We start from the raw sequence: 14,996 nt of genomic DNA, 5'->3' as shown, positions 1-14,996 counted from the left end.
CCCGGTCCTAAACAATCGCCGTTTCCAGAGACGATGTCCTGTAACTCCACCAACCTGGCCGTGACATCGTTCTGCCATTCAGCTACATTTTATACCTTCGTTCTCAGCTGCATCCATCATGCTGTCCGTATTCTTCGTTCGGTGGTAGGTAGATTAATACCAAATTGGTCATTTTTCTGTCAAATTGTTAAAATTCTCTGAGAATACCCCTTGAAATCAGGCCCATAATTGACATGTGTCGCTAATTCATAATAAGTAATAGTTTCCGTGTAATTCACGATTTTAAAAAATCAAAACAAATGCACGTGGCTATCCCGGTCAAATAGGGGAGCTTTTGTAAACATTGTGGACACATTTGCATTGCTATTTACATAATTCCCCTTGAGTGACACAGCGTTGCGTAATTTACATAGTGACGTTGGGCTTCTCCAAAAACTAGGATTACTCCCGCCTGTCAATAATAAACCGTAACAATAATGTTTGTTGAAGCCTAGTCCAATAAGTCAGTTTTCAACATACAGAAGTGTTTCCGCTCAAAACGCACTGCGGTCAAAAACTACGTGTTTTACCGGTATGTTTCACGTCTAAGCTTATCCATACCCGATACAAGTAAGACAATCGAAACTGTTCTCCATCCAACTTACTATAACGACCTCAAACCCAAAACATACGTCCAATTCTGTACGTTTTACATGTGAGTCGACACGCCACAAAGTTCCACACTCAAAATTCTTCGATCCTGCTCTGAATTAAATTAGGGCCGAAAAAAACAACCAAAAAACCACGACTTTTACTGGTATATTGCGTCGGTCAATACAATGTCTGAGATTCAAAAACCGTTCCCAGAATCCCAACCTGTGATGCCGAACACCAAATTATTATGTACGTTTCTGATTATATTTACATACCTGCTTAAGTCCAACGTCCAAAATTATACCTGCTCCGAACTAATTGGAGCCGAAAAAAATGAACGTTTTTTCTAATGCGGTGATTGTGAATTACACATCGGTCAACCATGGTCCAACTCGGTAAAGTTCGCGTCGTAAGCTTATTATGCATGTTCCTCAATGCATCTGTACGTAATCACAGTGAATAAAGATTACATCCACTTACCTCACAAAGGGGTTTCAGTGTCGTTTATTTTGGAAATGGTTGCGATGTCATACAATTTGAGAGACGACATCCCCCACAAACTTTTATTCCCCATTATTGTGCGTGAAAAAATATGCCGACCTCTCCTCTGACTCGATCGGCAAACGTTGCCCGGGTAACACAAGTCGATTTTCTTATTAGATTACGTTCGAATGACCTTGATTTGGTTTGAATCTCCACTCACTGATCGGATCTCAGAGCAATTGATAAATCAGACCACGGTCCCTCTTTGAGCAGACATTCGCTGCAAATGCATGAAGCACTGATGAGATGATGGGTCAAAGGCCATCTCTTTGTAAAGTATGCAATGATTTACAGTCCAAATTCGTGTCCATATGACCTTTTTAAATATTTCAAAATTTTGTTTGGCACAATTTTAAACTTTGGCAAGACTTTTATAGTAACATAAACCACAACAAAAATACAAAAATAATTACGTTAACTCGAAAAATTACATCATCGCCGAACTTGCCATTTCGAATCGACAACTGGTTTATCGCGTAGATGATCTCAACCGTGCTGAGAAGTGACGCTGGCCTATCCACTGCTCTCGTTATTCCGTACCTCAACGCAACGGGCAGTAGTCACGAACGAACGATGCAATTTTTGGTTTCAACATGTCAAAGAAGGCGATATTTTATTTAATGTTGAACCGAAGTACACGACCCGTATTTCATTATTCGTACAAAACCAACGTTGTGGGTTTTTAAGAATAACGTACTCTGTTAATATCCCCGTGGTCACAGATTCCCAATCAACTTTCAGAACAAGTTGCCTTCGTAACTTTCCGAGACTCGCGATCAAATTGTTGTTTGACCAAATGCTAAATGTCGGCGAATAAATTTTACGAGCCAAAAACAGACAGATAAATAAATTTACGCGAGGCACACAACAAAATGGCTTTCATCCTGCCGCTCCAGACAAGACCACGGTCAGTGATCGTTGTCTGGCTAATACAAAGCCAGAAAAAAATCGGAGAATAATTACCGACTCGTTTTTTAACGGTACCGTAAAGTTCAGACTGTTTGCTTGAAAGCGGTTCGAAGTGATGCGAAGGTGCGTAAAGATTTACATACATGAATAAATGACACCTCTAGTGAGACAGATTTTTGGCCATGCTACAGCCTGGAAATTACATGGCTGAAAAGTTAGGTCGTGTTGCTGGGACAGCTATCGCTATATAATTTAAATACACATGTTAGTGGGGATTTATAATGAGCTGTTTGTTGATGGCACGATAAAGTTGCTGCGCTACTTGTCAAAATATGGAAACATCAGTCGGTACCCACCAAACTTCGTATGATAACCCTCATTATACAAGTAAGCTTATGCTATATCTCGAAAATACCCATATTTATGGTTGGAGAATGAACTAGCTGCATTGCGGTGCTTGACGTCTTTTTCGTCAATTTTTAGATTACTTCTCACAACGTGTGAACAATAAACAATTAGTCCGATAGTATCATGTCTAATTAGCGTTGCAGTCCTTATCTGGGGAACGCAGGCAAGCTTATTTACATATGAATTTACGACACGCTCGATATCAGTAATGACTGCTGACGTCATTGTTTTTGCCCGGTGAAGCCATTCGCTGTGGCGACTTGCCGAAACGAAGGTTCCAAAAATCGGCGATTTATTCTATTTTCCTCGGAAGTTTTCTTTGAACAACTGTCATTCCCGATCGACATTATCACTAGGTAACAAAACATGCCTGCGCTTAGGTTAATGCACGTTTCATTATCAAATGCCGTGGCAAAACAGTTTTTTTTGCGTTTTTCTCGAATTCAATGTGTGAATGAGGTGGCCTTCTTTGACGCCTCGTCAATTCGCGCTCACAAACACCATGCAGCTGCTTGAAATTCACACAGTGTCATTGGATACATAATGAACTCAAAATCCGTGCCTGGGATTTCCTTTATATGCTTTTATTTTTTTGTTATGAACTCTTGAAGGTGTTAGACTAAGGTGCTTTTCAAGGAATTGTAATTGTCATGCCATATAATTTGAATGGAGACACAGAGAAAATATTGCAGACACGGATTTGAAGGATATTGTCAAGAAATTTCAACCGGAAATCTTGCAGCGTGCTCACTTAAGGGCCTTTCAGAAAATATATACTTTATTGAGGTTTGGGACTTCCTCAATTGAGAAAAAAATAACAATCTGAAAGTGTCTAAAAGATATTTATCTACCAACTAGAGCTTGCTCTGTATACCCGGATTCTCCACCATGTACTACCATAGACAATTGTCTTCCTCGGAGAATCGCCATGCAAGAGGATATCGGGATACAGAAACAGAGTAGAGACTCCAAGTCTTCAAAGATTACACCGTTTATTTCTTATAAATGGATGCTACATATTGCCAGATAGTTCCTTAGATAGTTCTCTCAAGATGTTGTCCCTTCGTCTGAGCTGATGTTCTTAAAGACACCTTGTATATACAATGCAATGCGTAAATCTTTATTTACATACAAATAAAATGCAACGTTTCTCTCTGACGTATTTGGTTCTAAGGTACCTACATGTATCAGTGGCCAAGACCATAAACACCAGAACAGTATGTATTTGCTAGATTTCTCACAAAACACCGAAACAGTATGTACATGCTAGATTTCTCACATGAGGTACAATCATCGCACATAATTAACAAGTCTGAACCCGTCTGAACCTGATAATTAACCTTTATGCAGAATTGATGTCAAAGTCAATGAACTCTGTAACAGCTAGCCGCACCCATTAAAAGATGACGTTATATTCTAATATTGGTTTGACGTTTTAACACACGTTAGATTATAGTTCATCCAGTGACTTCAATTTAAACATCGCATTGACACAAAGGTTCAAAGTTTTAGAACAAGGTATGAGCAAACCTTTAGAACTTCTGAGTGGCGTACCCTGGTATTTAAAGATACCGATTGATGAGATAGATCACGTGTAAGAGTCTATGCATCCGACAACCTGTGCCTCCTAGATTTTAGATATTGATCGATGAAAGTCACATCTCCCTCGACATTCACGAATGCATAAAGAAACAAAATAAATAAATCTAACAATGCACGTAAAAATGATCCAATTGGATGGCATTCGGAAGATCAGATGTTCCTTGGAGTCACGAGGATGAGTACTCGACTAGGGCAATGTACGGTCATCAGAAGAATGACCGTCAAACAGTTCTGTTGTACGAATTCATTGTGTTGTTACACATTTAGTTAGCAGAATTCGGGTACGTGTAGTTCAGAACTATCAAGTGTTTGGGTACATTATTCAATTTCATTTTAGGACATCCTGTACTCATGGTTGACTTGGCCTATATTTACTGAGACATACCTGCGCATAGTTTGGGAAAAATTCACAGAGTGTAAAATACGCTGAGGAGAGTAGTTAGAGTTCGCCTCATAACGATTATCTAGTGACGTCCAGTTACTCACGTTTTCAAATTGCAGACGAACTATCAGGTAAGCAGCGTTTTTTATTTAATGTCTGTTAGCTTCCACGGTTACCTTACTTCTTCTATAAGTATTCCTTTGGAACTCTGTTCCAACATATACTGCTGGTATGTTTTGTTCGCTCAAGAGTGTTCATGGTTATCTACAAGTGCCGCTTTTATACGTTTAAAATGCAATTACCTCAATTTCATGTCGAAGCAAGCAACGAGAACAGTTGGCTCTATGAAACATGAATTCATCCCTGTAACAGGACTGTGACCTGGCCTTCCGCGAATAAACAGCACATTTCTGAAACAAAAACTATAGATTATATGCCTTAGATAACAGCACTTAACTGTAATGTATCATAGAAACACATTTATTTGCTCTATACGTTCAAAAACATACAGACTGAGATTTTCACTTCCCGTCGATGTGGTATGATATTGTAACCACAATGTGTAGAAAAATGTAAACTGGCGTCATTGTAGCTTAATTATTCGTTACACTGATTGCATTTATATCAAATTTATAGCTTATTTAATTTTAACTAGCTTTCTATTAAAGCCCCAGTAATGCTAACTTTTGATGATAATTTCACCATTTTTATTTTGAATGTGAATCATAATTTCTTGTTCTTCTCCCCAAAGAATGTTGATATAAATTATACAGTGTTCAGCGTGTCAACTCCGCCCCTATGGTTGTAAATTCCATTGTTATTGTTGACAGTGACTTCTGGTCGGGACTACAGTCAAATGTAAAATTTTAAAAAGTATTTTACACATTTGAACGAACAGTTGTCCAGCTAAATAGTGGGTGTTCAAAATTCTTTTGGGAGTAGAATAAGAAATTGCTTTTGATATATAAAATAAAATTAATGAAAAAAATCATAGAAGTTAGCATTACTGGGACTTCAATATTGATATCATTTACACCATATCAGTCTTCAGAGAAGGTCGGCAAAAATGGCAGTTTTTTCGTCATTATGCACGACCCCATGGAGTTTTCCTATTTCACTGAGGCATTCTACTTTACTAGCCAATAAATTCTGAACGCCCTGGTGCCAAGATTGTAAACGAAACTGCTTTGACGTGGTACATGATGATTATCAATAAAACCATATTTCCAATTCCTGAAGAGAGGGGAGGTTTCATCTGTACTACCTATGGCACAATTGCCAAAAACAGAGCACAAATCAATAAAAAATTGCTGCAGTGAAAGGACCGAAAACCGCGGGAGAAATTTGTAAAGACTACAATCTTTGATTATAGCGCGAAAAATAAACTTGAAATGTACAGCTTTCATTAGAACAACACACGGACGTTTACGTTCATCAACCGAGTTACAAGCAAAAGAAATAAGTGTAAAGTGTCGAAATGTGCAACAATGCTGATAAATCAAGTGTTAACATGATCAATGTTCATAAATCATAATTGTCAACGGCTTCTGTACTCCTGTTTACAAGCAGGGAATATTCAAGCGCTAAAACAGAACATCACACTCACGGACACACTGTACGTGAAAGTACCCACAATGCAATGCAATTTGTACACACGGAGATCGGACAGGTAGTCCTCGTACCACTCCCTACTTTCTGATCGGAAAGAAACGCCAAAACAAGAGCACTGTGAGCCTGTCACCCGGTGAATAGTTTGTTAATGGATGCTTGTTGTAAAATGCAATTAACAGAAAATGATCGTGATTCGTCACGGTAAGTAACGATATGCTGCTCTTTTGGGAGTCACGTGACTTGCCGTTCTGCGCACAGCCTTACAATCAAACTCAGAGTTTACATGTCCTCTTACCTCAGCATGTGTTCTAACACCAAAAATCTTACATGAAGACCAGTGGATTTATTCTAGTCAACCATAGAGGACATTTTTAGTTTTGTGGACGAGCTTCTCTTTTCAGATGGGCCGAAACTCTGCGGTAACAATTCAGAGTAAGTGGTCCGATCGTTGTGAAATCTTATTATCTGTGTTGTATTGTACATGTGTAACCCTCGTCAAAGTCAAGACACTTTTCAAATCACCTATTGCTGGCAAAAATAGATTTAAGGCGTTGACATCTTATCATTATTCTGCGCACTGTCATATAATCCGACCCAGACTTCTTGATATCAAGCGATAGCTAGTCTTTAAATAGAACTCCTAACGTGACTTTTATCAACTGAATAAACACTCTCGAAACACGTGTGTCTGTCTACCACTATTTTTCTTGCTCTTCCATCGTATAAGAGATTGTTTACTCATTAGCTGCTTCGCCATTTGTCAAAATGCGTTAGAAACTATTTGCAACAAGAGGCAATAGGAGAAGAAGAGGGAATCCACAGATGATTTAAGCAATGTCATAAATAATGATGCTTTACCTAATAAGAGCTGGGTCTCTGCTAATTCTATGCGCCTTAATGTTATGAAAACTAAGAGTCTTTTTATTGCAACTCCTTATAGGTTAAATCGTTTAAATGATCGTGATGTATCGTTATCATCTGCAAAGGTCCTAGGTGTAACTCTCGATGAAAGCTCATCTTGGAATGATCATATAAATTTCATGTGTACATTGTTGAGCAAAAGAATTGGTCTTTTAGGCAGGGTACGTTCTTTTATACCCATTGATGATCGTATCATTTTACATTTTGGTTTAATTCAAAGCACATTAGATTATTGTTGCGTAGTATGGGGTAACACAACTGAGAAAATCTGGAGAAACTTTTTATACTGCAGAAGATAACTTTGCGTGTACTTTTTGAATTGCCGTATGATTTTTCTTCTTTTTGACTGTTTTCTTTATTCAATGTTATGTCAGTAAGACAAAGAATTTATTTTTTCCTTGCAATTTTAACATTTATGCTCCGAAATATCTTTCAGATATGTTAATCTTCCGAAGTAGAATTCACCAATATTATACAAGTTCTGTAGAAAAAACGGATTTTAATATTCCCAAAGCAAATATATGTATGGGTCAGAGAAGTTTTAAATGTCGATCGTCGCAAGTGTTGAATTCTTAACCCAGTGCATTACGACATGCTCCACATATAACAACATTTAAGGTGAAAGTGAAACAATTCATAAAACAAAATGTTCCTCAGTAATTATTTTTGTTCTTTGTATTGAGAATTTTGCTCTTTGTATTGATATTCTGCTGCTTTTTTCTCTGTATATTTGATCCCCGATGAAAATTACACTTTGAGTAACTCGGTCGCTTAGTAAAAGTGTAAATAAAAAAGTAGTATCTTCAATATACGTACAAAGTTTCGTCGATTTTGATTGAGTCAATTCAGACATATATCCCTAATTAGGAAAGTTCATCAAATATGCAAATCAGAGCTTAACTTTCATGTCACACCTTTAAGTCTTTCATGGCGGATAAATCCTTGTGTGATCAACAGTTCTAGCAAATCTAATCTGATTCTGTGCAGCTGTTCTCGATGTATATCTGTTTTTTTTTTAAATCATTGATTATTCAAATGAGCATGAAATATGCAATTGACTTACGCTTGCTATATAAAGTGGCGAAACGATGACAGCAGTCAAAGAAATTTAGTATTTTTACATCAGCTAATAACATATTATATGCTTAATGGCCTGCAGAATTAATATGTAGTGAATATTGTTCATGATGTTCATCATAACAGTTTCAATAAAGTTGCAAACATTGGCAAAGGTTTAAATACATAGACAACTGCATGCACTACACACTGAAACACATGGGAATTTTCAGTTCATATCTGGTATGAAGATCAAATATGCTTATCTGACAACTTGTTAGAACGTTTTTAAAGGCACAGTTTATTATCACAGTAACAGGAAATGTGGCCAATATGCGATTGCTAGAAAGGTTACAGATGGTTGATAGATAGTCATCATTTACAGCAACTTAAGTAGTCTGATACAGTATGTAGTAGCTGATTGACAATAAGTTTAGGCAAACCAATCGGCTAATCGCTTCCAGGACGCTACATAATACCAGGGAAATTTATAATCGATAACGATTTCAATGTTATTTCCGTGAATACAGTTATCTAATCTATCGGCAGAAAAAATATCCTCAAGCGATTTCTTGGCGGGAAAGTGAGCAAGGCTTTTTCCCCACCTGCCAGGTGACCTAAGATTTCATTGTGGTTCTCAGCGGGCAACTTTAAAAAAGTAAGGGTCTTGTGAGCAAGCTTGCTGTAGGGATCGGTTGCTTTCGGGGATTTGTCAAGCAACATCAACAATAACATTATTTGTTAGACACATAGCGTAGGCTAACTTTAATAAGAAAGCGGTTGATGTAAATCCAATATTTCAAATACAGGAAAGTACTTTGCAAGGCCAATTGCAATAGAATCATATCATTCTCACTGTCAAAGAAAACGAAATTGAACTTATGGATTCAATAGTAACGTTTCCGAACGTTCGTATATGAAAAGCGGGATAACATTTCCATAAAAAAACTTATGTTTCTAGCTTGTATTGCGTTTTTTTTCTGTGATTGCGTTGTAGACGGTTTTCTTCTATAATAAAAATAATGTCAGGATATTACAAAATTTTTACATTGTATCTTTCTTTATAAGTCAGTAAAAAACTTGACGTTTCCAGCTTGTATTGCGGTTTTTTTCTGAAATTGTGTTCAGACGGTTTTCTTATATAATAATAATAATGTCAGGATAATACAACAATTTTACATTGAATATTTCTTTGTAAGTAATTCATATTTGAAACTTCATCTGGAAGTAAAAAATAAGCCAACATCTTTGGCATTAAAAGTACGCCTATGTTTCACGTACATTAAGGCGGTTATTTTTGTGACAAGTATTCGGCGGCCATCTCTGTAACCATGGTTACACTCTAGCACCAACCGGGGCTCCACACGCCGTTATAGTTGTCAGGATTAGCGCCCTCAAAGTCCAAGGGTGGGTTGATGGCCGGTCTCAATTTTTTCTCGTATTCCTTCAGCTTCTCCTTCAGTTCCGCCACCTTTCCTGGATATTTCTCAGCAATATTGACCTTTTCTATAGGGTCGTCTGAAACGTATGATAAAATATAAGTTAAATCACAGAGCATTTTGAGACACTGTGGTTTACAATGTCCAGGGCAAGACAGCAATCTAAACTCATACATGCAATAATTTGTCTTGCACGAAGACCTTCAAATACTTATCGCTGACAAATCTTGAAAAATATCACATTCGATTGTATAGACTATGAAAAGAGATGATATGAATAATAATGAACATGAGCTACAAACATTATAACTGATTTTATGTCTATGCAACTCTGTTCTTAACGTCGATGACTTACGATTTTTCTCTCTCTCTCTCTTAAATGTCTAAACCTGCGATTGTAACTTCATGCTTTTCTGATTGACCCGGCCGTTGAATGCATAATGCCAGTTGCCATTTGTGAGAACTGAATTTGAGTGCAGACCAGAATTAATGTGTCAACAATAACTTTCCCTATTTTTACGAACTGTTCTGTGTTTGTCCGGCATGCGCGGTAATATTATGAAAATATAATAAAACTTTACAGCTATTGTCCCTGCAATTTTTCTATTTGATAGGCACAAACAGACTAATTTACTTACCTTTTAAATTATATAGTAAGGTGACATTTTGAGAGTCTGGCAACTTGCCCAGCTCGCCGAAGCGTACAGGTGTATGCTTTGGTTGGGGGCCATCAAGAACAGGTTTATGCCAACCATCTTAAAAAAAAGGTTTGGAGAAAAACAAATTAATGACGCTATTATTAATGTTATTGGTGAAAAGTAACGCCTGCAAATTTTAATAATAAGCTGCTTCCCTGGTGATGGCTTTACGCCTGGATCAGGCAAGAACAGGCATTGCAATTATTACAACCATTTTCAGTAATAGAGCGCGAAACCACTGCAGTGAACTGCAATAAAACTGCTCACACTAATTAGTTTCAACTGTAGCCGTGGCCACTTTGGTGTTGAAGTCTGCTTGTACAAAGGCAAAACTAGCTCTGTCTGAGGCTCGGGTTGTAATATGACATCAAATCGATTCCAGCAATCATTATCATTCAAGGCAAATAAATTACCAGGTCCAATAAACAGTAAAAACAAACACACAAAGAAACATAAGATCACTGACAAAATCGGTAGTACAATCTTGAACCACTATATAAGTGGTGGTACCAGGTGTCCGGAATGGGTAAGCGTACCCTGCTAGCATGCTACACCCGTCAAGATTGAACTAGTGTGACAAAGTTATTGTACGGTAATTCAGCTATCTGCTAAATTACTGTTCTGAGTCAAAGTCGGGAATACTGTCTTTCATCATCTGAGTGACAGATTTGCCATATTTAGATATAAGATCTCCATATCTACCATAGAACTTCTTAAAAGATCTAACCAACTACTTTGTGAAAATCCTTGTCTCACCAGCTTTAAGACTAATAAGCTGTGTCTCTCTTGAAAATCTCCATATGAATCACAAGCTCTACAGTATCTCAGTAGTTGTGAAATGTACACACCATAAGCTGGACTCGACGGAATATTACTGGTCAAGTAGGGAAAGTTAATGATTTCAAAATTAAAATCATCCCTTTTATCATACAACTTGGTGTGTATTGCATTGTGTCTAATTTCAATAAATAGATCAAGATACGATGCTGAGTTCATGCTCTCCGTTGTTTCTTTAATTTCTAATTCATCTGGATATATGTGATGGAGGTAATTAGAAATTCCAGGATTGTTCAAACTGATGAGATCATCAATATATCTATAGGTATTATTAAAGGACTTTGCAACTCTTTTAGATCCTGAACTATGAAGAGTCTGCATGAACTCAGCTTCATATGAATACAAAAATAAATCAGCAAGAAGTGGTGCACAGTTTGTACCCATAGGAATGCCTATAGTTTGCCTGAATGTCATACCGGCAAATGAGACATATATGTTGTCAATTAGGAAGTGTAGCATATTAATTACTTCCGTATCAGTGTATTTGCATTTGGCATCACTGTTGTTACTAAAATAGCCTGAATTGTGTTTGATGACAATGTAATCATACCTACGACTGCCATTCTTGTAAAAGAAGGCCTGCTTAACCAATGATGACAACCTAATTTTAAGCCTGTTGTGTGGGATGGTGGTGTAAAGTGTAGAAAAATCAAATGTGCGGATTGAACCATACTTGCTTTTGTTGGTATCTAGAGTATGTAATAATTCTTTAGAATTTTTCAATATCCACATCTGATTAATCCCACTCGTGAGAGTTTACGATTGGCACCCTGTGTTCAAGATTAAGATACAATGTAACATTACCATGCACTGGTCCATGTACAAATCTTTTTTATTTCAACTTCCCCAGACAAACTGTCTGCATGGGACATACAATGTTGTCGACTTTGCCAGCTGGCTACTGCTGAAACTAATTAGTGTGAGCAGTTTTATTGCAGTTATCTGCAGTGGCTTTGCGCTCTATTACTGAAAATGGTTGTATAAAATTGTGATAAAGACAACGATCTGACATATAATGCTGTGTATCAGTTCGTCTATGAACGTTTAGGTCAGTGGTATAATACACGCCACGTGACGCCTCGAAGCTGGGGCTTAAATGACTTACACGGGTGTAATCTTTTGCTAAACCCTTTTGTCTTGAAAGTTTTAAGCCGTGCTCATTCAAAATGAAGAATAAAAAGCATGGGTTACCGTCACGGTGCAAATTTTGGTACTACAGAAACAAAGTTGAATGTTAACTCTACGGTTAAAACATTAACTGTTAAATTTTCATAAAATTTCACAGTCTCCAAAATCTCAAACAGGAGTCCAATCACACCGCATATTAAACAGCAAAGTATTGTAAAAAATGAGAGCTGGAATATCTATCAACTTCTTCAGTGTTTTCATTCTCTCTGTACAGAACTTACAGCAGTCTAGCAGAGTCTGGCGAATCTGACTTTCTCTGATGTTCAAATTTTCATCAAGTGCACATTCTTCCATCCTTACCTGATAGTGCGAGGGAACGGCGTGGATGGAATATTTCAGGATTACCGACGATGAGCTTGTAGTCTCCAACTCTACAGAGGTGAAACAAAAGTGAGGGAAAAGCTGTGAGCGTCGTGGAGGAAAGCTCGCCTACAGGCCTAGCCGTAAAGACTTCTGCCCGTGGGTGCATATAAGCTAACACTGTAAACCAATGCCCTATAGACCATCGTTTTCTGAGTAAAATCTTTGGAGTGGGCATTTTGCATGTAAGTAATGATTTGTTGTGGAATGCGTTATTGTGAGGTTTTGTGGTTTGTCGGTCACTGCTGGATCAACCTATTCTGATCTGCAGGAGTCAGCGATGCATGAAGTATATTTCTACTTAAAATTCCATGGACAGAATATGGCATAAATTCCTCAACCTTATAGGTGGCTTACTGCAATATTTTCAGTAAGCGATTTGCTCATGTTCATTTGACGTCACTGCTCACCTGATAGCTGACCCTGTAGGCTCTACGTCATCAATATTGTACACCATCTCTGTCCGAGGCGATGGTTTTCCTTCTGATATTGTGTCCCAAACATCAAGACCATCTAGGTCGCCCTCTAAGAGAAAAAATGTAAAATTAAACAGGTAAGGTACTCGAAAGGTATCCTTTAACCTTAGCTAAACGACAGAGGAAGAAAATGCTTCTGAATACATATCATGTGTCGAGGTTTTTTAAATTACTAGTTCTTATGACGATTGGTTGCCACAAAGACACGTAAGCCTACCGGACGTTCAGATACACAAATATATATATGCAGCATTAGATTAATTCCTTAAATTAAAGCAGAATGCGCCTCGGGGACAGATATTAGATATCTCAATTTTTCAGTACTTTCAGGTATACCACTTGCGGGCGTCATTTTAAAGCTGTTGGTGTTAGAAAAAATTTCACCGTCTTGGTTTTTCGAAAATAGACGAGAGCACAGGAATAGGCTGACATGTTGAATTTGAAATATCGATTAGTGTTCAGTAATTTGTTCCTTTAGGACCCAATTTTGCTGTGTGACCCCTGAGTTGTTCTTGAATTGGTAAGAGAACAGTTGAAAGTTGCATTGACGAAAATTTGAGCAAAAGTTCACGTCCTTTCACGTACTACTTTAAAGCTTTCAAGTTAATTTTACTCGTGTTTTTGAACTTGTAATAACCAAATACAGCAAGAAACTCTGTTCTGCACCATGCCTACCTGCTTCGGCTCCAGCCAGCTTCAGGATCGTTGTGTGGAAATCTGTTATATGTATCAATCTGTGAAACGATAACAGCAGCGTTAAACATGTCGTGCATAGTTTGCTTGAATGATAATAACCCGAATACATGATAATTTGGTTGATTATTACGAATCTCTAAAAAAAACGACTCCCCAGAATGAACACGGCGACGATCTGTAGTTGCTTGATCGACATTTAATCAGGCTGTGGAGGCTGTGGAAGGCCATAAAACAGAACTCACTCATTGTTCACGTAACCGGTTTTCTTCAAAGCGGAACTGCACACAAAACCAGGCACCCTGGATCCTCCTTCGAATAGAGTTCCGGCAGTACCTCTCAATGGCCAGTTGCTTCCCGCTAAGTAATGCACTCCCCCATTCTGTCGAAAGAGTAAAATAGCATCGTTTTTCATAAATCCCTCCTTGTCAGAACGATTTGAAGAGGAACCTTAAAAAAATATTAGATGAGATCTCTGTGTCTGTTTCGTCAGATTTGTATTTTGCAAGTGGACAAACGAACCTATTGCAAACGATGAGACGCGGTTCGATTGGCAGCATTCTACAAAGATAGATGCTCCGTATATACATACGTTTTGAACGTGTGTATAATAACTATTTAGTGTTTTCGATAGGATCATCAACTCACATCACTGAAGAACACAAACAGAGTATCTTCCCACATTCCACGTTCTTTTAAGGCTCTTGTTAGATTTCCAACAGCTTCATCGATGGCAGAAACCATTGCTTGGAATGCAATCACAGAGATACGATTAGTGGCAGTCAGCCCGAAGATGTATGTCGGGACTGTCCACATGATAGTTGGAAGACTTGATCAACTTTCACGAAACATATATTTGAGTGCCAAAATGAATAAGCTTAATAGGTGCGACTCTTAAATTTCAGCGCGTCGTTATAAATACAATCTTACTTTGTTTCCTATTGGCTAAAATGATTTCGCATATTACAACCCTATTCCTTATAGTTCGTGGGCTAGAGGGGCCCACCGAGCACCCCCATAAACCTACTACATAGGTATTTTTTTGTTTGTTGGGATCTGCTGAACTAGAAAAAAGATTTTAACATTGGATGTTTTGGGATGCACTACCTGTCTGCACTGGTTTTGATTTGTATGTACCGCAAAAAATGGCGAAAAATGGGTAGGGGTAGGGGTACTATATCCTCCCCCTCAATTGAGTAAACTGGCATGAAATAGCACAAACCTTACATTTTTGGAAAGC

At 37.9% G+C, this 14,996-nt stretch overlaps 1 protein-coding gene across 1 annotated transcript in view; it reads right to left on the bottom strand.

Annotated features, from left to right (window-relative positions):
* Positions 1-8,799: 8,799 nt before the first annotated feature.
* Positions 8,800-14,996, bottom strand: part of LOC139138498 (arylsulfatase J-like) — a 28,209-nt gene continuing 22,012 nt past the window's right edge. The window contains exons 11-17 of the mRNA XM_070706897.1: positions 14,405-14,502; positions 14,002-14,138; positions 13,739-13,797; positions 12,998-13,112; positions 12,528-12,598; positions 10,143-10,259; positions 8,800-9,583 (exon numbers count right to left, since the gene is read on the bottom strand). Coding sequence (XP_070562998.1) covers positions 9,408-9,583; positions 10,143-10,259; positions 12,528-12,598; positions 12,998-13,112; positions 13,739-13,797; positions 14,002-14,138; positions 14,405-14,502 — 773 coding nt within the window. The 3' untranslated portion in view covers positions 8,800-9,407. The remainder of the gene's footprint in view (positions 9,584-10,142; positions 10,260-12,527; positions 12,599-12,997; positions 13,113-13,738; positions 13,798-14,001; positions 14,139-14,404; positions 14,503-14,996) is intronic.

This window comes from Ptychodera flava, chromosome 8 (genome assembly GCF_041260155.1).
Source record: "Ptychodera flava strain L36383 chromosome 8, AS_Pfla_20210202, whole genome shotgun sequence".
NCBI classification, from domain to species: domain Eukaryota; kingdom Metazoa; phylum Hemichordata; class Enteropneusta; family Ptychoderidae; genus Ptychodera; species Ptychodera flava.
This window is presented reverse-complemented; position numbering and strand designations above follow the sequence as displayed.